This window comes from Podarcis muralis, chromosome 16 (assembly GCF_964188315.1).
Source record: "Podarcis muralis chromosome 16, rPodMur119.hap1.1, whole genome shotgun sequence".
In the NCBI taxonomy this organism is placed as follows: domain Eukaryota; kingdom Metazoa; phylum Chordata; class Lepidosauria; order Squamata; family Lacertidae; genus Podarcis; species Podarcis muralis.
Window position 1 is genome coordinate 1359905 of NC_135670.1, and position 26264 is coordinate 1386168.

The following is a 26264-nucleotide window of genomic DNA, read 5'->3' on the forward strand; positions in this document are numbered from 1 at the left end:
TATATTTTAGAATTGCTAGCTTACGCAGATATGGTGCCAGAGAGTCGAAATGGGAAGGTGGAAAATCGTCATACCATGGGCAAAATTACCTTATTGTGACCAAGTTGTCCTGACATTCGATATCATTTAGGTGCTGACAAATGAGACTGTTTGCTTTACTAAAACCCAAAGTGAGTAGCTGTTGTGGTGATAAACCACAAGAGTGAAGTTTTTGGTAGACAATTTTAGTCCTGGCATTCTTGTGACAATCTTGCAGCACTAGGGATATTAGACAGGGTGAATTTCAGTTTAGGCGAAGCCAATAGTTAAGTGTCCTACGCCAGATCCGTAATTCTACCGAGGGAAGATTAGCCTCTAGGCGCAATGATACTTATGGGACACAAGGTGGTGTCTGGATTCTATAGGTATTGGGCTTGAACCACAATATTCCCCCGACAATACTTTCATCATCTGATTACACCACAAAAGCATGAAAATTAATCCTAGTCTTTACACAGGTCGCTGAAGAAATAACACAAGGGGCTTACTGGATGCTTTGTGCGTTTTAGCAGAGTTAGGCTTTGTTCATATCTCGTCTTCATGAAGCGAGAGCATGGGGGAAAAGACAAGAGAAAAGTTGTGATCTTTGGGAATAATGGGACACAGCAATCTAAAATGTGACATCCAGGAATTATAGTTGGATGCTTCTCAGCTTTGAAATTCCCAGCCAAAAGACATTTACCTCAACATTTTATTTGGTTCTTAGTTCATTCAGGGCGTTAGAATTTACAAAAAAGCAGGAAAAGTTGTTGAACGGTATATGTTTGGATTTTGATTGCTCCTTTGCAATTCCACCTGCAAGTGGCAAAACATGGGGGAGCAGTGGTTGGTGTAACAACTCACCTTGGAGCAGAAAATATTGGTTAAATGGCCCTGCCCAAAACCATTCAAATATCCATGGTGATGTTTTGCTTCACTGGCAACAGGATGGGTGATTAGCAGTGATTCAGAGGAAGGCAACTGTCTTCATTCTTCAGCCTGGTCTGGGACCTTTTTATACCAATGTTTCTGTAGGCAATGGGGGCTTTCCAGGAGTTTCTTTTCTGAAGGTCCACTGAAAGACTATCAGCTCTGGTTCTAGGGCACACCTTCCAACATTTTCTCTAATGAAAACAGGGACATCTTTCTCATTCATTCATTCATTCATTCATTTCTACCCCACCCATCTGACTGGATTGCCCCAGCAACTATGGGTGGGTTCCTATATATATATATAAAAACATAATAAAACATTAAACTTTAACAAACATCCCTATACAGGGCTGCCTTCAGATGTCTTCTAGAGGCTGTACAGTTACTTATCTCCTTGCCTCAGGAGTCACATAACTCCATACTCTCCAACATTTCTCTGATGAAAATAGGGACATCTTATGGAAAAGCAGCACGTTCCAGGATCAAATCAGAAACTGGGACGGCTTCTGTAAATCCGGGACTGTTGCTGGAAAATAGGGACACTTGGAGGTTCCGCTAGGGACCCGTTCGAACCCCAAAGCAGCAGCATAACTCAGTGCCCCCTTCATCCCCAAACGACCACTGCATCCCATAGTCCCAACGATCCTCGCGATCCCTGCCGAAACAGTTGTCTAGGGGACAACACACAACGCCCCGTTCTTGGGATTCACAGGGTGGCCTCACTGAACAGCCCTCTCTGTTCCAGTCAACCTGCAGGTTCAGAGAGAAAGAGAAACAGCTAAACAACACAATGCAGTAGACTCTGGGGTGCAGCTCCTAAAAGAGTTTCTGAGCACCGGAGGCCACCTAAACCCTGGATGTGGATTAAGCCCTGGCCAGGTCCAGTTTGATCTGAGAAGGGCAGATGGCTTAACTATACTGCTTGGTTCAAGTATTTGGGGAGTTTGCTTCTACTGACTGCTGGCTCACCCATCTGCATAGGCGACTTTGTTCCACATCTGAAGGTTGGCTTATACAGTGGTGCCTCGCAAGACGAAATTAATCCGTTCCGCGAGTCTCTTCGTCTTGCGGTTTTTTCGTCTTGCGAAGCACGGCTATTAGCGGCTTAGCGGCTTAGCGGCTATTAGCGGCTTAGCGGCTATTAACGGCTTAGCGGCTTAGCGGCTATTAGTGGCTTAGCGGCTTAGCGGCTATTAACGGCTTAGCGGCTTAGCGGCTATTAACGGCTTAGTGGCTTTAAGAAAAAGGAAACAAACTCGCAAGACGTTTCGTCTTGCGAAGCAAGCCCATAGGGAAATTCGTCTTGCGGAATGACTCAAAAAACGGAAAACCCTTTCGTCTAGCGAGTTTTTCGTCTTGCGAGGCATTCGTCTTGCGGGGCACCACTGTAAACTGCTGAAAGTTCAGAATGTGTAATTGCTGTATTGGCATCATTTACTGTGCTTACCTGGACCCCTCCTTTCCCACTCACATGTCATTGGTTCCAACTGCCTTGGGATGTAGAGTGGCAGGGTCATCTGTTCTGGGAGTTGTGGCAACATCTGGGCCCCCTATCCTTCACACAACATTATTGGACGTGGGTTGCACTGTGATCTAAACTACTGAGCCTCATGGGCTTGCTAGTCGGAAGGTTGACGGTTTGAATCCCTACAATGGGGTAAGTTCCCATTGCTCTGTCCCAGCTCCTGCCAACCTAGCAGTTCGAAAGCACACCAGTGCAAGTAGATAAATAGGTACTGCTGTACCAGGAAGGTAAACGGTGTTTCTGTGTGCTCTGGTTTCTGTCATGGTGTCCTGTTGTGCCAGAAGCAGATTAGTCCTGCTGGCCACATGACCCGGAAAGTTTGTGGACAAACACAGGCTCCCTTGGCCTGAAAGCGAGATGAGCACCACAACCCCATAGTCGCCTTTGACTGGACTTAACCGTCCAGGGGTCCTTTACCTTTTTTACCTATTGGAGTGACAAGAACCTGACAAATTCCATATATTCCTTAATTGCTAGTAGGCTGCATAGATCCGTACAATTGTAGGGATAGATGAGGAGGAGTGCTGGAGATTGCCTGACCAAGTGGCCATAAGGCAAGTTCAGGAGAGGACAGTTTGGACCCAGGTTGGTGGTGGTGGGAGACAGGACACAGTCCAGAGGAGGAGGAGAGGTGAGGAAAAGTGGAAAGTGGGAGTCAGGAGGATGAGGAACAGGGCAAACAAACAGGTGCCCCAGCCCTGATCAAGGACAGGGCATATAGAGGTGGCACATCTCACCTGGGGATCAACGTAGGTGGCTCCATCTCTCTCTCTTTTCCTGGATTTTCTTTTCTTCACTATGATTATTGTGACCACCAATAAACAGGCAACGACGGGGAGAAGAAGAATTAACATGAACTCCCAACGTATAATTTGTCCAAGGCCACCTGCAATGTACAATAAGAGTCTCTTGGAATATACTGTGATGAAAACTGCAGCATAAAAAAAGATTTTGAAGTAAGCGATAAAAAAGACACGGCAATAACACATTGTCAAAACCGAAAACTGTCCAGTAGCACCTTAAAGGTAAAGGTAAAGGTACCCCTGCCCATATGGGCCAGTCTTGACAGACTCTAGGGTTGTGCGCTCATCTCACTCAAGAGGCCGGGGGCCAGCGCTGTCCAGAGACACTTCCGGGTCACGTGGCCAGCGTGACAAAGCTGCATCTGGCGAGCCAGAGCCGCACACGGAAACGCCGTTTACCTTCCCGCTGGTAAGCGGTCCCTATTTATCTACTTGCACCCGGGGGTGCTTTCGAACTGCTAGGTTGGCAGGCGCTGGGACCGAGCAGTGGGAGCGCACCCCGCCGCGGGGATTCGAACCGCCGACCTTTCGATCGGCAAGCCCTAGGCGCTGAGGCTTTTACCCACAGTGCCACCCCGAGTCCCTTAGAAACAGTAGCACCTTAGAAACCAACTAAGTTGGTTCTGGGTATAAGCATTCATGTGCATAAGCTGGATATAAGCTTTTGTGTATCTGAAGAAGTGTGCGCATGCACATGAAAGCTTATACCCAGAACAAACATGGTTGGTCTCTAAGGTGCTACTGGACAATTTATTATTATTATTATTATTATTATTATTATTATTATTATTATTATTATTTCTTTTTTGAAAAGTTTTTATTGTTAAAATAATTCAGCATTAATACACACATATTGTGAATATACAATCATACAAACATACATTTCATACATATTATTTTTTCATCTGTGTCAACCAACACAGCTACCTGTCTGAATCTATTGTCAAAACCATTCCTTAACCCTTCCTTTTAATTTAATTTCGTGGCTGCTGTCACCATCTGCAGTGATCACGGAGTCCAAGAAAGTAAAGTCTCTCACTGTCTCCATTTCTGGGACAGCAGAGGACGAGATGGTTGGACAGTGTTCTCAAAGCTACTAACATGAGTTTGACCAAATTGCAGGAGGCAGTGGAAGACAGGAGTGCCAGGCGTGCTCTGGTCCAGGGGGTCAAACTTAGTTGGTCTCTAAGGTGCTACTGGAAGGATTTTTTACCGTAAATATTTTGTTTCAACAAACCCTTCCTTAATGTTAAAAGCCATGGGTGTAGATCTGACCCTGGAGGTTCCAGAAGAACAGAAGAAGAGACCACAGGGGGCCCATCCAGTCCAACTGCAGGCCCTCTTACCTGCCAACCAGATACTTTCAATGAAAGCTGGCAAGCAGGACCTGATTCCCCTCCCTTCTATTATTCACTGCCTGCCCAGAGCCACTTCCTTGAAGGCCACACCTCAAATCACTTTCTTTGTAGCTAGAAGAAAAGAAGGGTGCTAGTTTGAACAGCTTGGTTTTTTTCAGAGAGAGAGCAGTGGCAGACAGAAAGTGTGAGAATCTTCCTGCAATATTTATTATTACAAATTCATTTGTCTTTATGTATGTGAATGGGGGAGGGAGAAGGGGAGGAGAAGGGGTGAGGGCCATAGCTCAATGGATGAAGTTCACAGGCTTAACCCCTGATGGCATCTCCAGAAAAGGGCTGGGAGCGACTCTCAGCCTTAAACATTGCAGAGCCATTGCCAATCAGTGTAGACAATACAGTGGTGCCTCGCAAGACGAAATTAATTCGTTCCGCGAGGCTCTTCGTATAGCGGTTTTTTCGTCTTGCGAAGCAAGCCCATTGACAGCTTAGCGGATTAGCGCTATTAGTGGTTTAGCGGCTTTTAGCAATCAGCTGTTAAGCGGCTTATCAGTGGATCAGCTGATAAGCGGCTTAGCGGCTTAGGAAAAGGGGGGGGGGGTGGAAAGAACCCCGAAGGAACTTGCAAGACTTTTTCGTCTTGCGAAGCAAGCCCATAGGGAAATTCGTTTTGCGAAGCGCCTCCAAAACGGAAAACCCTTTCGTCTAGCGGGTTTTCCGTCTTGCGAGGCGTTCGTCTTGCGGGGCACCACTGTAGATGGTTTGACTTCATGTAAGGCAGTTTCCTGTGTAGCTGAGAAATGATCGGTCTTTTCTGTGCTTGTCACAACTTCCAGCAGAAGGAGTATGGAGGTTTTCCACTCCTGTTTCCATTTAGTTTCAAAAACCACAAATGCTCTGCGTGCCCACACACTTCTCCTTGGTTCCCTGATTTTTAGAGATACCCCAAGTATTCACCACCCCAAGCAACGTCTCTCAGAAATGTGGGGTGGGGGGGAAGAATACATTTCTCACCTCTGTCACTTGTGCAGATTTTGAGAATGTCAACTGAGGCTTCCTTTTGTTCTGAAGAACTGCTGACCCTGCAGGTGAACGTGGAGTCATTGGAAGCTTTTCTCCAGGAGACGTGGAGATCCCTACCGTTGTGGGAAAGCTGGTATTCACCTGAACCTCCAGCTAAGGTCCTTGGGGGATTCCCTTTTCCCCAGGAGATAACAAACTTTTCTTCTGTGGATGCAATGCACTGCAGGGTCACATTGCAGCCTTCTGGAGTCTTGGAGATGTTTTGGGGGAGTATCTGAGGCGCCGGCACTGGCTCTGTTCAATGCAAACAAAAGTTACATGAAGTTTGTGCTTCAGTGGCTGCCACTAACTGTGTAAGGCAGTGATGGGGAACCTCATGCCCTGATTCTCTCTAGTTGGCCCTTGAGACTCTTTCAAGTCTGCACCCATGTACACCCTCTGCTCCATGACCCCACTCAAGTGCTTTTTGCCTTTCTGGGATGTATCCTTCAACACTGATAATGACACTTGCTTGCTTGGATGGAGGATAAAGAGGGTTACGTGAGGTCTCTCTCTCTCTCTCTCTCTCTCTCTCTCTCTCTGTGTGTGTGTGTGTGTGTGTGTGTGTGTGTAAACTAGCCTACTCAAAAAAGGTAGAAGGCACATTTGTTGCTCTGCCAAATTTTGCCTTTGGCCTGGAAGAAACGTGGGCCTCAGAATGTGTGATCAGACCACTGTGCTGGGCCTGGAGGTTAGCCCAAGCAACGCGGTCCAGGTCTGGTCCCGAATCCAAGGGTTCCATGAGGAGTCAGTCCGACAGGGCCAAGGCAGGACACGAGGCAGGAAACCAGGTAAGGTCAGGCACAGGATCACAGGCAGGTTCCAGCAAGCAGCAATGTTGCTCCCACAACCTGGGGCGAGGGCCAGCAGCCTTTTATCTTTGTCAGGGTAACGGCCGGTCCTGATCCCCCAGTGACTCACCTCCCTGTCTCACCCGAAGGTGAGCACTCCTCCTGCGAGTACTCAGGTCTCTTCTTCTCCCAGACCTTAGACTCTGCAGCTCAGGAGATGTCAGTGGGCTACTAGACCCAGGGGCTGCCACAGCCCCCCTGACCTAACCAGTAGTGGAGCAGCTGTAAGTGACGGCCCAGCTGAAGGCAACGAGGTCACCCCCGCATCTGAAGCCAGAGCAGACTCAGGCCCCTGACTCGGCCCAGCTGGTGCTTGTTGCAGGGGAACCTGTGCAGACTGGGACTCCTCAGGATCAGGCCCCAGATGTGGTTCAGATGTCGCCTGAGGCAAAGGAACTGGTGTGGACTGAGACTCCTCTGGTTCTGAGTCTGAGCCCGAGTCCCAGGCCATCACACCAACAAGCGCAACAGCACTCTCCCCTCCTATGGTTTCCAGCAACTGGTGTTCAGAAGCATTACTGCCACCAAGTATGGAGTGGTCAAGGTTGGTGGCCATCACAGTCACCCCTGGGAATGAGTTCCATAGTTTAACTACTGTATGCGCTGTAAGGACATGTCGTTCATTCTTGCAGCTGAAATTCCCCCCCCCACACACACCCTTGACATGTCCTCAACAATTTCCTCCCGATATCCAGTAGGCGATATCTGGCTTCTCCAATTTCCCCATCTCTGGACTCACAAAGCTTACCATTTCTGGGATGAACGACATCCACTCTTCCTCCCTGGACTCTCTTCACCCGCTGGGTTGGATTCTCTGCTGCTTGACTTAAAGTGCCTTTAGGGAGACAAAGAGGGTAGGGAATATTGTTCAGGGCTCTGTTTCAGGTCCCCTATTGCTTTTGCAAACTGAATTTCTCCCTCCCTCCCTGCCAGCGCTGAAGGATTTACCAGAGGCAGAGAAGATCAACAGATGGAAGCCAAGAAGGATTAGCAAGCTTCTGTGAGTGACTTTCATGGCCGGTTCTCTCTGGGAATGAAGTGATATTTCAGTGTTTCCTGGAGAGGCGAGGAGGAGAGAGAGGTTGGCTTACCCCAATTGCAGTCCACTCCTTTGCTATCTGAAAACTACAACACAGAACAGGTGCCAACGGAGTAACATCCGCCAAGCCGTTGCAAATAAATGTAAGGCTAACGACTGGGAAGCCATAAAAATGAACCACGTGACACACTTGCTCTCCCATAAAATCACTTTACAAGTATTTAAAAGTATGAGTCAAGGTTAAGTAACACCTAAATTACAGTCAGGCTCGCTATCCTATGAACAAAATGAGTTCTTTAGATCTGCTTTCTCTCTCTAGTCCTTTTAGTGATGCTGTGTATCTTTCTGTCCTGTTTTAATCTCTGGCATTATCACTTATTCTTGTATCTGCCTTATTGCAGGGCAGGTTCGAGGGTAAACCATACATGGAACGAGTCTGCCCCTGCGGCTTGATGGAGGTAGAAACTGTCTCTCATGTCTCGTTACGCTGCCATTTCTACGGGGATAGACACTCGGTATTTATCACTCCTGTTATACAAAAATCTCCAAATGGGTCCGAACTTCAATGTCTAAAACTCCTGGTAGAGGACAAGGATCTTGAGATTATGCTAAGGGTGGCCAAATTCTGTGTGATTGCCATAAAACTTAGGGAACAAGCTGTACTTCCAAAATGATTAAGGTTTTAAATGATAATTTTAGGTTATATTTTAATGATCGAAATTTTTTTTTTTTTAACTGCCGCTAAGATCAAACCTCTCCATTCTGAAGGAAATCAGCCCTGAATGCTCACTGGAAGGACAGATCCTAAAGCTGGGACTCCAATACTTTGGCCACCTCATGAGAAGAGAAGACTCCCTGGAAAAGACCCTGATGTTGGGAAAGATGGAGGACACAAGGAAAAGGGGACGACAGAGGACGACATGGTGGGACAGTGTTCTCAAAGCTACTAGCATGAGTTTGACCAAAGGGTCTTTACCAGGGATTCTTCTCTTCTCATGAGGTGGCCAAAGTCTTGGAGCCTCAGCTTCAGGATCTGTCCTTCCAGTGAGCAGTCAGGGCTGATTTCCTTCAGAATGGAGAGGTTGGATCTTCTTGCAGTCCATGGGACTCTCAAGAGTCTCCTCCAGCACCAGAATTCAAAAGCATCCATTCTTTGGCGATCAGCCTTCTTTGTGGTCCAGCTCTCACTGCCATACATCACTACTGGGGAAACCAGAGCTTGAACTATACGGACCTTTGTTGGCAAGGTGGTGTCTCTTAAAACTAACTATGAAAATGGGGGGAATGGGACCTTGCTGAAATAAAAGTTCCTCACCTGGGAGGGAGGGAGGGAGCCTGTCTGCTCTCAGCCAGGACGGAATTCCACAGAATCAGCCCACAGTACTGGATGCAAATGGCTGATGGTGGAGACAAGTTGTGTTTCTGAGCCATTGGGGAGCACCAACAAGAGACACACACACCCAAGACCTCAAGGATAAGGGTTCAGGAGGCTCTTACAGTATCCTGGACCCAATGACTTTGTGAATTAAGGCAACCCGGTAAGATGTGTGGGGTATAAATTGTAAAATTATCATTATGGAATGGGACGTCACTACTTTCATCGGAGAAATGCTGGAGTCAGAAATTGGATCGTTTTTATCAAAACAGAAGAAATACAACGAGAAATCCAATTTCAAGCAATACTTGCTTTCTGGCGCCATCTGCTGTTGCATGTTTAAAACGCATTCAAATCACATTATTGTGACGAATGTAGCTGAGTCCTCAATCCGCTCAGAGCTGCTTCCTTGAAGGCCACACCTCAAATCACATTCTTTGTAGCTAGAAGAAAAGAAGGGTGCTAGTTTGAACAGCTTGTTGTTGTTTTTTTAGAGAGAGAGAGAGCAGTGACAGAGTGTGAGAATCTTCCTGAAATATTTATTTTTTACAAATTCATTTGTCTTTATTTATGTGAATGGGGGAGGGAGATGGGTAGGAGAAGGGGTGAGGGCCATAGCTCAATGGATGAAGTTCACAGGCTTAACCCCTGATGACATCTCCAGAAAAGGGCTGGGAGCGACTCTCAGCCTTAAACCTTGCAGATCCACTGCCAATCAGTGTAGACAATAGTGAACCATATGGTATGACGCCATGTAAAGCAGTTTCCTGTGTTGCTGAGAAATGGTGGGTCTTTTCTGTGCTTGTCACAACTTCAAGTAGAAATATGGAAGTTTTCCATTCCTGTTTCCATTTAGTTTCAAAAACCACAAAGGCTCTGCATGCCCACACACTTCTCCTTGATTCCCTGCTTTTTAGAGATACCCCAGGTATTCACCACCACAAGCAACGCCTCTCAGAAATGTGGGGTGGGGGGGAAGAATTTCGGATTTCGGGGTGAATTTCACAGTAGAGTTCCTCAACCAACAATTGTGGACAATATGTGTCCATTAGTAAAACGTGTGCATTAAATTGCATGGATTAATTAAAATAACACACAAAAGGGAGGGTATGAAATCAACAGTGTATTTAGCTATACAAGCCTGTAGTATCTGTCAGTTGAGGGTCCATATTGCCACTAAAAGCTTTAAACAACTCCTTCTCCATTTTGAATTTACCTAACACCCTTTAGCAATGACAAACCTAGACAGCATCTTAAAAAGCAGAGACATCACCTTGCCAACAAAGGTCCGTATAGTTAAAGCTATGGTTTTCCCAGTAGTGATGTATGGAAGTGAGAGCTGGACCATAAAGAAGGCTGATCGCCGAAGAATGGATGCTTTTGAATTCTGGTGCTGGAGGAGACTCTGGAGAGTCCCATGGACTGCAAGAAGATCCAACCTCTCCATTCTGAAGGAAATCAGCCCTGAGTGCTCACTGGAAGGACAGATTGTGAAGCTGAGACTCCAAGACTTTGGCCACCTCATGAGAAGAGAAGACTCCCTGGAAAAGACCCTGATGTTGGGAAAGATGGAGGACACAAGGAGAAGGGGATGACAGAGGACAAGATGGTGGGACAGTGTTCTCGAAGCTACCAACATGAGTTTGACCCAACTGCGGGAGGCAGTGGAAGACAGAAGTGCCTGGCGTGCTCTGGTACATGGGGTCACGAAGAGTCGGACATGACTAAACGACTAAGCAACAACACCCTTTTTAAGGGACCCCATTGAAGAGTCCTCTTGTGAGCTTCTGGAGGCAAGTTCAATCTTCATTGAGTAGTAAACTTATTTCTCTTCCCTCCCGACATTTTCTGCTACAACTCCCATCTGCCCCTGCAGTCAGAAGGCCTAATCATCTGAAGGCATATATTTTCTTTATTTCAAAAATAAATACACCAGTTAACACTGTAGTGCCTGAGGTTTCAAAAGATACATTTGTATTATGATTATTTGCAGAATTTATATACCGCTTTTCAGGCAGACCTCACAAGCAATTTACATAATATTATAACAACAATAAGCATCACATTTTTAAAAAGAATAGTTATAATAGATATAATATAATAATAATAATAATAATAATAATAATAATAATAATAATATAGCTTCTTCATTTGGAAGAAAAGCTGTTGCTACTTCAGATGCCCTCAACTGTCCCATTAAAACTGGAACATCCCATTTTCCCACACAGCAGCACAGTGGCCCAGTTTTTCGCCTTGACATGTTGGAGGCTATGCATTTGGTAGCACCTCAAAGCGGTTTGCAAAAGATAAAATCAAGGGGGAAAATACAGCCTGCCTTTAAAACAGACAAAAGTTAAAATACTGAAACAGATTAAAAGTGATGTTGTTGTTCAGTGTCTTTATAAACGACAGTGAAGGCACCTGCTTGAGTTCCACAGGCAGGGAGTTCCAAAGTGCAAGCTCTGCCATGCTATAGGGTTGAGTTCTTACACACACACAGGGCTGATATTGTGGGACACCTGTACTAGTGCAATTCTGCCAATCAAAGCGGATGAGTGGGCATATGTGAGGTAAGGCGGTTTTGCATGTAAACTGCTCCCAAGCTGTTAAGGGCTTTATATACAGGCAACTCCAATTTGCATGGGGATTGTGTTCTGGGTCATCTCGCGCTGCAGTGCAGTGCAGCCCAGCCCAATCCAACCCCATTATGCGCTTTTACCCCCTACTATGCCCTGTTATAAGGGACGCGGGTGGCGCTGTGGGTTAAACCACAGAGCCTAGGGCTTGCCAATCAGAAGGTCAGCAGTTTGAATCCCCGCAACGGGGTGAGCTCCCATTGCTCAGTCCCAGATCCTGCCAACCTAGCAGTTCAAAAGCACATGAAAGTGCAAGTAGATAGGTACCGCTCTGGCGGGAAGGTAAACGACGTTTCCATGCACTGGTTTGCCAGAAGTGGCTTAGTCATGCTGGCCACATGACCCGGAAGCTGTACGCCGGCTCCCAAGGCCAATAAAGCGAGATGAGCACTGCAACCCCAGAGTCGGCCACGACTGGACCTAACGGTCAGGGGTCCCTTTACCTTTACCTATGCCCTGTTATGCCACCACCCCATCAAGGTGTTGCTTTGATCATGCACAAAACAGCCATTGCCAGTCCTAATATGAACACCTTGAAGTTGGCAGGACATCGGCCAACTGGCAACCAGTGCAGAGCTCTGAAAAGGGGGTGTTTGTGCGGACAAAGCCACACACCTATCAGCGATCATGCTGCAGCATTCTGCAACAACTGCAGCTTCCATATCAAGAGAGGAAACCCGCATGTTGCAGCAATCCAGTCTTGAAGTATATGAACTACTGTGGCAAGGCTCTCATGGTCTGGGTACGGCTGTAGCTGTCAAAATAGCTGCAGTAGGTAAAAGGCAGCTTTTGCCCTGAAATCTCTAACAATGGCTTTATGTAGATATGAAATAGAACCCCAGAGAGTGGTTCTGCCTTCACAGCTGGAGACAGCAATGTTTCTGAAGATCGGTTGCTAAAAGCAAAGACTCAGGCAGCATTTCCTCTTTATAAGGGTCCCAGGAGGGGGAAATGAGCAAAGCCAAATGATGTTCCCAGTAGCTTTTCCATTGCAGCCACAGGATCAGAGAAATCAGAGAAAACTCCCTCTTCTTGATTTTCACCTTGGCCTATGAGCTTTTTCGGACAGTGTTCTCAAACAGGGTGGGGGTGTCGGTGTCGGCCATCTCCCCGAGCTTGTCTGGCAGTCACTCGGTTTCTTCAGTCGGGTCCTCAGCTCTGAATCCAGGATAGCTAGCTGCAGTCACAGCTGCAGTCACAGGCATCTGGGGCAGACGCGGTGCAATCAGAAACGGAATCACAGGCTGGCGGTTCTGAGCACAATGTACCTTCTCCTCCATTCCGGTCAGCCTGCAGGTGGAGGAGAAAGAGGAGCAGTTAAACAACATGGTACAGGAGACTGTGGGAAGCGGCTCCCGAAAGAGCATTGGAGCCCACCTAAACCACCAACTCAGCCACAAATTCAGCAAAAGGCAGATGACTCAACTATACCTCTCAGTTCAAGTGTTTAGGGTGTGATGGCCTGGGATTCCGAGTCTGAGAGTGAACCGGAGGAATCCCAGCCGGCACAGGAGTCCCCGCCTCCAGGGCCGGCTGAACTGGGGCAAAGCCTAGATTCTGAGGAGCCTGCACCTGTGACAGATCCTCAGGAGCAGGTACCAGGTGAAACCATTCTGGCCTCAGAGGTGCTTGAGGACTCAGTGTCTACAGATGAGCCTCCCCTGGGTCCAGTAACCCTTCAGCCTCTCCTGAACTGCAGAGGCTTAGGGCAGAGAGTCGAAGGGAACTGGTGTCTCCCAGGAGGAGTGCTCGCCTTAAGGCCAAGAGAGGCGGGGCTCCTGGGGGCCGGGACCGCCCCTGGCCTTAGAAGAAGATAAAGGTCAGTCAGCCCGGTCCCAGGTTGCGGGAGCAACGTCGTTGTGGAGTACCTTCTCTTACCCAGTCCTAGATCTGCACTTCCAGTGTGCCTGTTCCTCGCCCGGCTCCCTGCTTCTGCCCTACCAGCGTCCCTGTTCTCCGCCCGGCTCCCTGTTTCGGACCTCGCGTCTCATCTGGTGATCGTCTATCCGGCTCATGACTCTGGACTGAACTTAGGCTACGGTAATAGTACCTCCCCCCCCCCCCCCGGGACCAGCACATAGGGATAGCTTAAGGTCTATGAACAACCATAGTTTAGTGGTCCCGGGCCCTAAGTCAGACTATCCTCCCGGGCCCTAAGTCAGACTATCCTCCACCAGGGCCAGGGCCTTCTCAGTGATGGCTCCGACCTGGTGGAATGCTCTGTCCCATGAGACCAGGGCCCTGCAGGATTTAAGCTCCTTCCACAGGGCCTGTAAGACAGAGCTATTCCGCCTGGCTTTCAATTTGAACTTAGCCTGATCTTTTATTCTCCTTCCTTCCCTCCCCCTCCCCTTTTTATGAAGATTACCCGCTCTGGGATCGCTAATTCTCCCCTGGCCTCCTCGCTGGCTCAAACAGGACTAATTCAGCCAGCCAGCCCTGGTGACCATCTAATGTTTATGGGATGGATTCCCCCCCTAAATTGATTTTTGAATTCTGAATTTATTGATATTCGTGTTTTATACTGTATTTTATGCTGTTTATTGTTGCATCAATTAAGTGTTTTCAATTTGTTGTTAGCCAGTTTTCTGAACCGGGAAGGGCAGGGTATAAATAAAAAAATATTATTGTTGTTGTTGTTGTTGTTGTTGTTATTACAGGTTCCTGGATCTCTCATCACAATTAAGCTAATAACAGTTTGGCTGTGCTCTTCTGCTTTAGTCAGACAATATTGTTTTAATTCTATTAGAATTTAACGTTTTGGGCCAACAATATAATCAGTATTTTAGAAAGAGAGAAGAATAGATTTTCTTTTGGTGCGGGGAGTCACCAAACGATGGAGGCAATCGAGGCCAGACATTTTTCAGCCTGAGGCAAAGGACCAGATGGTGCCGCCACCCCTCATTAAATGTACAGAAGTCTGCCAGTTAAATCTGACTTTGAAACTGGCCGCAGGGCACTGTCCTCTACTGCACCTGTGGGCAGCAGGATAACTTATGTGGGGGGCAGTCGTCACAGACCCTTGAGAGCCAGTGTGGTGTAGTGGTTAAGAGCGGTGGACTCGTAATCTGGTGAACCGGGTTCGATTCCCCGTTCCTCCACATGCAGCTGCTGGGTAACTTTGGGCCACTCACACTTCTCTGAAGTCTCTCAGCCCCACTCAGCTCACAGAGTGTTTGTTGTGGGGGAGGAAGGGAAAGGAGAATGTTAGCCACTTTGAGACTCCTTAAAGGGAGTGAAAGGCGGGATATCAAATCCAAACTCTTCTTCTTCTTCTTCTTCTTCTTCTTCTTCTTCTTCTTCTTCTTCTTCTTCTTCTTCTTCTTCTTCTTCTTCTTCTGCCAAAACCCCTGAAGTCTCTCACTACTCTTGAGATGGCGGTGACATGTAACAGTAGCACCGAACCATCACCCCTTATTTTCTTGACATACGCATCTCACCTGGACCTCATCATAGGTAGGGGGGCTCATTGCTGTACTGTCAGGTGCAAAAACCATCAAAAGGCGGTTCATTATTGGGTTCTCGGGTGGTGGACGGTACGCCATCTCCTCTTGTGCCACAGAGGGAATATCTGCAGAGTGCAACATGAGACATGTTCTTTAGTCCTTGGCAATGACCAATCCCTGTCTTCCAGGATACACAAATGGAAGGTGGGAACATATTTGGCAGGGAGCCTCCATCACAGTTGAGATGGAAGGAAGAGTAATAGAGAGGGTTCTACCTGTGTTCCTCTGATTGGATTTCCCCGCCTCATAACACCTGCAGATCACCACCAAAATACATATAAGGGGTACAAGAACACCCAGTATGATACCCCAAGGGATATTTTGTTGAATGCTGCCTGGAAAAATGCTGCCTGGAACAAAAAAATAAAAATAAAAAATAAGAACCTATTGGAATAAGAACATAATAGCTACTGCCAAAGTGACCTCTGCCCCAACATGTGACCAAGAGCAACAGAATAAATAACAGAGAAGAAGTGAAAATGCCAATCGGTTTCATTTGTAGGGAAATTCCATAATGGCCAAAGTCATGTTTGTAAGCTCCTTCACGTAATATTTCTCCTACGATCATCTGATAATTGTCCTTAGCATAAAATGAATTGTCAGCTCGTCCCATGAGAAAGCCAATCTATCAATATGACAAGGGGTCATTAAGCTGTTCACATGTTTTCTCAGAGAGGTCTTTAACTGAACTTTACGAGGGTGGGAAATTAGAGAAATTCTGAGTTCCTGGTTCTGGTTGTTTCACTTACATGTTTAAAATGCTACATTGAGAAATGGTTGCTGGTTATTGAAAGCTTTGGAAAACTATATTTTTGTTAGGGGCTGCCATCCCTGCCCCCATTGATCACCAACTGCCCTAACTCCGCCTCCACCTCCATGCCAACCCCTACCCACTTGCAACCACACTATGGACCTCACCCTGGTAACCATCCCTCACGGTTGATTCAGCCATTTTGCCATACCTCCTTCCACCCCCAGCCCTCCCATCACAGCTCCTTCTACCCCACCTCCCTGCCACCCCAACCCTGTGGCCCATCCTCTCCCCATGAGCCCACCAAAATCCCCCCATGTCCACTCCATCACCCATTGCTCCAGTCCCCAAATACCACTGCCTGGAGCAGAGGGGAACGGAAGAGCAGAAAGTCTTTCTCGCTTTAGCTGCAGGCTGCTGAGAGATTGACGGTAATTTAAAGGGTGAAGCACCCCCAGTTTCCAGCCTCAATTCTATGGAAGGCCTGAAAGGGACTCACTGTCTTAAACCCCAGAAAACCATTGCTGCTAGTCCGTGTAGACAATGCTAAGCCAAATAGGCCAGTGTTCCGACTCTGTAAGAAGCAGCTTTATGTGTGCCTGAGAAATTGTGTGTGCAACTTTAAACAGAAGTCAGGATGTTTTCCATTCATGTTTTCCTTCAGGTTTTAAAAAAAATGTTCTGCATGCCTGTGCACCTGTCCTCGAATCTCCAACCCTTAAGGATATCATAATTGTTCACTGGCCCAAGCAGCATCTCTGGATAATTTAGGGTGGGAGGAAAGATTGCTTACCTTCATGACTTTTAACTTCATGACGTTCATAATCCTGGCAGATTCTGCGCAAGTCAAACCAAGCTTTCTTTTCATCTGCCGGATTGCGGAGCAGGCAGGTGATGAAGGAATGGGAAGAGTCTTTTCTCCAGGAGACATGGAGATTCCTGCCGTTGTCAGAAAATGAGAAACTATCTAAAGCTCTCACGTTTTCCCAGGAGATATTGTACGTTCCTGCTACATTTGTCTGGCACTGCAGGGTCACATCACATCCCTTTGGAGTCTTGATCAAATCATAATAGGAGATCCTTGGTGGTGGTGCTGGATCTGTTCAACACAAAAGTCATGTGAGGTTTGTGCCTCATTGGCTGTCACTAAGTGTGTAGGGCAGCAATGGGGGAACCTCAGGACCAGGGGACAATGCACCCCTCTGGGCCTCTGTATCTGGTCCATGGGACTCTCTCAAGGCCACCCCCAGGCTGTTAAGATTTTGACCCACCCAAGCTGCTCCGTAGTAGCACTATGGTTGTTTATATCATGTGAGTGTCTGAGAGCATGAGACAGAAAGTCTCAGGATTGTTGGAGAGCTTTGTTTCGCTTCTGTGTGTGATGCTGTTCTGTACTGCTGCTGAGAGAGCACAGACATGCTGCTGGATTCTTAGCATATAGACTGTAAATAAAGTAGTTTAGAGCTACTGATTGTCTCTTTCTTCTACAGTGAGATGCCAGAAGACAAGCGTGCTCCTCTCTGGAGAGGGGTCGCTTACCACCTGTCTCTCTGGACTGAGGAAGATTTACAGCCAGAGAGTGACCATCGGAGAGATGTCCCGGTGTCTTGGGAAGGTGGTGGCCTTCTCAGGCATTTCTCCAACACAGGCATCCCCTCTGCTCCACACTTTGCTTGAGTGTGATTTGCCTTGATGGAATAATACAATCATAGAATTGAAGAGCTGGAAGGGAGCCCAATGATCATCTAGTCCAAGTCCTACAATGCAGAAATCCCAGCCAACTAATCCCTGGTGGCTGGCCATTCAGCTTCTGCTTAAAAGCCCCTAATGAAGGGGACATCCACCACTTTCCCAGGGAGACCATTCTACAGTCATTCTACCTCTGAAGGTTCTTTATCAGAATATCTTTTATTGTCATTTAAATCCTTTGGTTTGTGTCTTCCCCTCTGGAGCAGCAGAAAACAAGCTTGTTACTTTTTCTACACCGTATCCCTTCAGGTATTTGAAGATGGCTATCGTCTCACCTTTCAGTCATCTCTTTTCCAGGCTAAATAGTCCCAGCTCCTTCAATATATCCTTCAACTCTGAAAATGATGCTTGCTTGCTTGGATGGATGGATGGATGGATGGATGGATGGAGGGTTAGACATGGATGTGCGTTGGAGAGGCTGTGTAGATATTGGCCAACTCTACAAAGGTAAGAGTCACATTCTTTACTCCGTCTACTTCCCCCCCCCCCGACCACAACCATGTGGCCCCAAGAAGATTCCCTAGGAGGAATTGTGGCCCTCAGTCTGAAACAGAGGTGTTGATGTGGGCCCCAGATTGTGGGCGCTCAGTGGCGTGCTTGCGTGCGATGTGATGTCATGACATTATGTCGCACACACAACGCTCCGCCTCCACTTCCCTCTGCCCCCTGCCGTGCCTCCGCCGGCTCACCAGCATCATGGCGGTGACCGGGCCAGGGCCTCTGCCATGGGGCCTCTGCCTGGGCCCACTGAGGCTGCAGATGCGCCCCGTCAAGATGGTGCCTATGTTGCTTTGTGTGACATCGCACGCACGGCACGTTTTTGTCACCCGGCTGGGCTCCCACAGTGGAAATTCTGTGGGTCCCGAGGCGCCCAGGGCCCATCAGAGTTGGTGCCTGTGGTCTGAAAAAGGCTCCCCATTTCATCCGATGACCATCCTTTTCCATGCTCAGCTCCAGCAAAAACTCAAGAATGGGGAAAAACAATTGCTTACCGTAAAGAGTCACGTTAAAAAAGTGGTCTTCAAACTGTTCTGCATCAAACCAGACACGGGCTTTATAGATTACAGCATCCTGCCTCTCCATCTCCCTGATTGTAAGAGTGGTCCTGTCAGCCATCAGCAGCCGACGTGCACATATGTGCCCCGACATTACATTAGTCACAAAATCATTTTCCCCGTATAACCTATGACCTTGTAGGTTCATCCATGTTGCTATCCATGTGCTGAAATTTGACTTCTTCAGCTTCCAGTCTCTGAATTCACAAAGGCGATAGGGCGCTCCGCTTACAGGGCTAATGACGTCCCATTCGATTTTCTCCACTGGTTTTCCCGGGGGGACCTTTACAGGAAAGGAGACCTGTCCTCCCACGACTCCCTTCACATGCTGGGATGCATTCATCGATGCTTCACCTGAAGTGCCTTTGGGGAAGCAAAGAGGAGCGCCATTGTTGTTTGCATATGGAATTTATACCCCACTCTTCCTCCCAGAGGCGGGGCTAGTTGCTCCAGCACCCAGAGCGGCGCACATGTTGTGTACCCCTCAGGGGCAGGGCACTCCCCCTGGGATGACACCCGGGGTGGGCTTCAAGGGCACCCACCGCACCCCACTTTCTTCACCAGTGCTTCCTCCTACAATTGAAAATATTTTTTGTTTAGTAATGATATTGGAAAGCTGTTACATGCAGATACAATGAAACTCAGAAGGGAAGGACTAGAGGAAGTCAATCAATATGTACATAAGGTTGGGCTTTTAAAGAATTAATTTCGTTTTTATCGTTTATTTGTTCTGGTGGTGGGTAGGATGATGTTTCTCGTATTGTTTTCTTCTTTGACGTACTTTTTTTGTTTTTGTTTGTTGTTCTGTTATGTGATATTTGTTATAATTGTGGAAAACCTAATAAAAAATAAAAATGAAAATGAAGGAGCCCTAAGCAACATCTCTGTCCAGAATGTCAACGTGGGGGAGTCATTTTCAAAACAGTTACAGGCCACATTTGTATCAAACTCTCCAACTTTTCTGAGATGAAAATAGGGGTGTTCTATTCAACATCTGTCTCACCCCCTACATATATGCACTGCCAAAAAGGGGGAAAGGGCAGGCCTGGCTGAGCTGCCCTACTGGGACTTACTTTTAAGCAAACATGCAGTAATAACAATAACAACAATAATAATTATTATTAATAATATCATTATTTATACCCCATCCATATGGTGGGTTTCCGAAGCCACTCGTCAAACAATAAAACCATCCTAATAAAGGGCTGCCTTCAGATGTCTTCTAAAAGTCAGGTTTATTTCCTTGACATCTGGTGGGAGGGCGTTCCACAGGGCGGGCACCACCACCAAGAAGGCCCTCTGCCTGGTTCCCTGTAACTTCACTTCTCGCAGAGAGGGAACTGCCATAAGACCCTCGGCGCTGGACCTCAGTGTCCGAGCAGAACAATATGGGTGGAGATACTCCTTCAGGTATACTGGACCCAGGCCATTTAGGGCTTTAAAGGTCAGCACCAACACTTTGGTATTTGGTGCTGAAATATACTCAGAGTCGCAAAGTGATTTCATGCTCTTTATTCAGCTCATAGTGGTGAGGAGGAATGAATGAATGTCCCCTCAAAGTATCTGCCTTATATGCATTATTTACACAATGGGCTGCACATGATTGGCTAATTCCGGAATTCTACTGTAAGCCAATCAGGTTGTGGATTCACTTCTATCTGGAGCATGATTGAATCATAGAATCATAGAATCATAGAGTTGGAAGAGACCACAGGGGCCATCGAGTCCAACCCCCTGCCAAGCAGGAAACACCATCAGAGCACTCCTGACATATGGTTGTCAAGCCTCTGCTTAAAGACCTCCAAAGAAGGAGACTCCACCACACTCCTTGGCAGCAAATTCCACTGTCGAACAGCTCTTACTGTCAGGAAGTTCTTCCTAATGTTTAGGTGGAATCTTCTTTCTTGTAGTTTGGATCCATTGCTCCGTGTCCGCTTCTCTGGAGCAGCAGAAAACAGCCTTTCTCCCTCCTCTATGTGACATCCTTTTATATATTTGTACATGGCTATCATATCACCCCGTAACCTCCTCTTCTCCAGGCTAAACATGCCCAGCTCCCTTAGCCGTTCCTCATAAGGCATCGTTTCCAGGCCTTTGACCATTTTGGTTGCCCTCCTCTGGACACGTTCGAGTTTGTCAGTGTCCTTCTTGAACTGTGGTGCCCAGAACTGGACACAGTACTCCAGGTGAGGTCTGACCAGAGCAGAATACAGTGGCACTATTACTTCCCTTGATCTAGATGCTATACTCCTATTGATGAGGCCCAGAATTGCATTGGCTTTTTTAGCTGCCGCGTCACATTGTTGGCTCATGTCAAGTTTGTGGTCAACCAAGACTCCTAGATCCTTTTCACATGTACTGCTCTCAAGCCAGGTGTCCCCCATCTTGTATTTGTGCCTCTCATTTTTTTTTGCCCAAGTGCAATACTTTACATTTCTCCCTGTTAAAATTCATCTTGTTTGTTTTGGCCCAGTTCTCTAATCTGTCAAGGTCGTTTTGAAGTGTGATCCTGTCCTCTGGGGTGTTAGTCACCCCTCCCAGTTTGGTGTCATCTGCAAATTTGATCAGGATGCCCTTGAGTCCATCATCCAAGTCGTTGATAAAGATGTTGAATAAGACCGGGCCCAAGACAGAACCCTGTGGCACCCCACTAGTCACTCTTCTCCAGGATGAAGAGGAACCATTGATGAGCACCCTTTGGGTTCGGTCAGTCAGCCAGTTACAAATCCACTGAGTGGTAGCATAGTCAAGACCGCATTTTACCAGCTTCTTTACAAGAATATCATGGGGCACCTTGTCAAATGCCTTGCTGAAATCAAGGTAGACTACATCCACTGTGTTCCCTTCATCTACCAGGCTTGTAATTCTGTCAAAAAACGAGATCAGGTTAGTCTGACATGACTTATTTTTCAGAAATCCATGCTGACTATTGGTGATCACAGCATTCCTTTCTAGGTGCTCACAGACTGTTTGCTTAATGATCTGCTCCAGAATCTTCCCTGGTATTGATGTCAGACTGACTGGGCGGTAATTATTTGGGTCCTCTCTTTTCCCCTTTTTGAAAATAGGGACAACATTTGCCCTCCTCCAGTCTGCGGGGACTTCGCCTGTTCTCCAGGAATTCTCAAAGATGACTGCCAGTGGTTCTGAAATCACATCTGCCAGTTCTTTTAATACTCTTGGATGCAGTTCATCTGGCCCTGGAGACTTGAATACATCTAGACTAGCCAAGTATTCTTGTACTATCTCCTTAGTTATTCTGGGTTGTGTTTCCTCTGCTGAATCATTTGCTCCAAATTCTTCAGGTCGGGCATTGTTTTCTTTATCGGAGAAGACTGAGGCAAAGAAAGCATTGAGGAGTTCAGCCCTTTCTGTGTCCCCTGTTTGCATTTCACCATCTTCTCCTCTGAGTGACCCCACGGTCTCTTTGTTCTTCCTTTTGCTACGAACATACCCATAAAAGCCTTTTTTGTTGCTTTTAACCTCTCTAGCAAGCCTGAGTTCATTTTGTGCTTTAGCTTTTCTGACTTTGTGTCTACACGTGCTGGCTATTTGTTTGAATTCCTCTTTGGTGGTTTCCCCCCTTTTCCATTTTTTGTACACATCCTTTTTTAATCTTAACTCAGTTAAAAGTTCTTTAGATAGCCACCCTGGCTTCTTTAGGCACCTTCCATGTTTCCGTCTCATTGGTATTGCCTGAAGTTGTGCTTTTACTATCTCCCTCTTAACAAACTCCCAGCCATCTTGAACTCCCTTTCCTTTTAGTATTACTGTCCATGGGATCTCACCCAGCACTTCCCTAAGCTTTATGAAGTCGGCTTTCTTAAAGTCGAGAAATTGAGTCCTAGTATGCTTGGCTGCTCCTTTCCGCTGTATAGTAAACTTCAGAAGAGCATGATCACTCGCGCCTAATGATCCTTCCACTTCTACCCCACTAACCAGGTCCTCAACATTGGTTAGAACCAGATCTAAAATGGCTGTTCCTCTTGTTGCTTCTCCCACTTTCTGGACAATGAAGTTGTCTGCAAGGGCAGTGAGGAATCTGTTTGACCTTATGCTCTTGGCTGAGTTTGACATCCAACAAATATCAGGGTAATTGAAGTCCCCCATTACTACTATCTCCCTTCCTTTTGCATGCTTGGCCATCTGTTCCAGGAAGGCATCATCTATGTCCTCCGTTTGGCTTGGGGATCTATAGTAAACTCCCACAATGAGGTCACTGTTATTCTTCTCTCCCTTAATTTTCACCCAAATGCTCTCACTTTGGCTTTGAGGTTCTAAATCTTGGATCTCTTCACAGGTATACACATCCCTGACATATAACGCCACTCCTCCTCCTTTCTTGTCTGGTCTGTTTCTTTGAAATAGATTGTATCCCTCCATTATTACATTCCAATCGTGGGATTTATCCCACCAGGTTTCAGTGATTCCTATTATGTCATATTTAGTTTGCTGTACCAGGAGCTCAAGCTCATCTTGTTTATTTCCCATGCTTTGCGCATTAGTGTACAGACATTGAAGTCCATTAATCATTCCCCCGTGTCTCTTATTTAAGGATTTTTTCCTCCCACCACTAGGTCTGCATGCTCTTTGCTCCATTCGGTCTATGACATTTGGATGATCATCTTCATCAATTGATAGACTCCTACCTTCAGGAGCACTGTCTCCCTCCCCCACATTAGTCTGTTTAAAGCCCTCCTGATGAGGTTTCTGAGATTTTTTGCAAAAACATTCCTCCCAACCGTTGTGAGGTGCAGCCCATCGCTTGCCAGAAGTCCATCTTCAAGAAACTGCAGTCCGTGATCTAAGAATCCAAACCGTTCCTGTTTGCACCATTTGCGAAGCCAGTTGTTCACTTCCACTATTTTTCCCTCTCTCCCTGGGCCACGTCGTTCAACTGGGAGGACAGATGAGATGACAATCTGTGCATTTAATTGCTTCAATTTCCTGCCCAGAGCCTCGTAATCTCTTTTGATCTTCTGGAGGCTATTGCTTGCAGTGTCATTGGTTCCCACATGAACCAAGAGGAAGGGGTATTTGTCAGTGGGTTTTATGATTCTTTGCAGTCGTTCAGTTACATCTTGGATCTTAGCCCCGGGGAGACAGCACACTTCCCGAGACATCTTGTCAGGCCCACAGATCACTGCTTCTGTTCCCCTCAGTAGGGAATCCCCTATCACCACCACACGCCTCCTCTTAGGTCTGGTCGGGGTTCTTCTGTGAGCTGTCCGTTCCAAGGTCGCCTGGACATTCCCTGAGGACTGCCTTTGCTGCTCATCTTCATATACCTGATCGACTGTAATGAGGGAGAGATCCTCAAATGGAGTCTGCTCTTCGTCTTCCATGGTAGGGGAAAGGACCTCAAAGCGATTGCGTATTTCTAAACAATCAGAGCGAACCCTGGGCCTCCTACTTCTTTGAGTCACGTTTCTCCATATATCTGGCTCCTGTGTTGGTGAACTAGCCACCTTCTCAGGGGAGTCCCCTGTCTCTTCCTTGGTGGAAACGGTGTGCTCTGTTGCTTCCAAGAAGAGTTCCAGGTCTCTAATTCTTTGGAGCGTAGCTACACGTTCCTCCAGTTGCTGGACTTTGTCTTTTAAGAGGGCAATCAACATGCAATTGCTGCAGGTAAAGCTGCCTGCAACCTTTGGCAAGATGGCAAACATTGCGCAGGAACCACAGGCGACTGCAGCTGTTCCCTCACCCTCCATCTTGAGAACGTGTCGTTGGGGGTGACTACAGTGGTCCTCTATCATAAAAAGTGTGGAGACAGGACAAATAAATCCCCCCAAAAAAACCTAGGTCTCCCCCAACAAATGTTTGAGACTAGCTCCCCTAAATCTAAAATATGGATCAAACTGCGCGCGCCGCTAGGCGCGCGCCGCTGCCCTAAAACTCTAATAAGCTCCTCCCACAGCTAATCACCTACCTCAACAGAAGCCCTGCCCCCTCTGACCTTTGCCCAGAGAGAGCAGCTAATCAGCCACAAGAAACTCACACAAGAAAACCCTTTTTGTTCCTTCTTCAGCTGCTGCCCTAAAACTCTAATTGGGTAGTTCCTGCCAACCAATCATACTGCTGCATTGTTCTAGGACCAATCAGACTGCTGCATTCTGAATCCTATTGTTCTAGGACCAATCAGACTGCTGCCTTTTGGATCCTATTGTTCTAGGACCAATTAGACTGCTGCAGTTTGGATCCTATTCAACTCAGTACATAACAGGTGCTTTGAAACATACAGGGAGCCAGTGAAGATCCTTTAGGACCGGTGTTGTATGGTCCCGGCAGCCACTTGCAGTCACTAGTCTAGCTGCTGCATTCTGGATTAGTTGTAGGTTCCGATTTAAAGGAGAGGTAGTTTCATAGTTTTGTAGGAGAGGAAGGGAAGCCCAGGTAGCAGCAATGTTATGGCCCCAGCTTAAACCACAATTTCCCATGGCACAGAAACAAAGTGGGATCACTCATTGTTATCCACGAGTGCCAGGGCTAAATAGGAGCACTCGGAGACTCTGTTATATAAGACATTCAAAGTCGTAACATTTTCTACCATATTTTGAAGGGCTAAAAAGAGGACACATTGGCCGACTTCTACATTTAGCTACCGATCACTATGACGACTCGACCCATGAAAAAGAGGGTGTGTCCTGGAAAAAGAGGACATCTGGCAACCCTAAATTGTTCCCCCACAAAAGAATCCTATGATCATTGTTGGTGCTGAGGTTTTCTTAAGAGATCCCCCTTTCCCCACACAGAACTACAATTCCCAGAGTGGTTTAACAACCGATCTCTCTTCCTAATGAACACTTTAAAGGTTGGAAGCCTTTCAGGTCCCATTCTGATAGATTTGGCTTCGACTGAGAACTGAATGGAATTCCTGCCTCCATACTCACCAGTTTTGAAGGACTTACCAAAGGAAGAAGAGATCAGTAGGACGAAGGTGAGAAGGACAGGAAGGCTTCTGTGAGTGACATCCATTGCCATTTTTGTCTAGTGACGCAGCAGGTCTTGGACGTGGTTCACAGAGTGAGTGGCAAGCGGAACGGAGTTGGTTCACCCTGTTTGCATTACACTCCTTGGATTCTTCTCTCTGAAAGTAGCAATGCAGGAGAGAGGCTGCCGATGTCAATAAGCGTTTTCAACTGTCATTTCCAGTCATTCCTTCAAGCAGGAAATCCTCTGCCAAGCCCTTCAAGAGAAATCTGGGGTTAGCAAGTACATACGACCAATTACATCACCTCCTTCGATGAAACCACGTGACCCCAGTTGAAAAGCATCTGTGGAATATAAGCAACAGTTAACCCTTAGGCAGCCTCACTATCCAATAAACATAACGAGCTTTCAGATCTGCTCTCTGCTTTTAAGTGACGCAGTATATCTTTCCCTCTCACTTTTCGCTCCTTGGCTTTGAAGCCACTTACTGTTGAAACCAAGCAGCTGCATTTATTATTTTGCGGTTACTTCTCCTGAATTTTAAATGGTTTATTACCCAGAAACTCCCCGCCCCAGGAGAAACACTTGTTGAGAGCAGCATTTATAAATGTTGTTGATCTGTGAATTAAAGCTGACCTAAACCTTTTTGCAAGCCCTCTCAGCTCCAAGTTGCTCC

At 46.9% G+C, this 26264-nt stretch overlaps 1 protein-coding gene across 1 annotated transcript; it reads right to left on the reverse strand.

The window, feature by feature from the left end:
* Nucleotides 1-716: 716 nt before the first annotated feature.
* Nucleotides 717-25934, reverse strand: LOC114587121 (uncharacterized). Its single transcript, XM_077920642.1, has 11 exons — nt 25567-25934; nt 18596-19021; nt 16648-16953; nt 15319-15453; nt 15038-15168; nt 12785-12887; nt 7496-7633; nt 7296-7382; nt 5649-5951; nt 3214-3362; nt 717-1701 (listed from the first exon to the last, which is right to left on the reverse strand). The coding sequence occupies exons 1-11, from the start codon at nt 25637-25639 to the stop codon at nt 1507-1509; spliced, it is 2046 nt and encodes a 681-aa protein (XP_077776768.1). The 5' UTR covers nt 25640-25934; the 3' UTR covers nt 717-1506.
* Nucleotides 25935-26264: the final 330 nt, after the last annotated feature.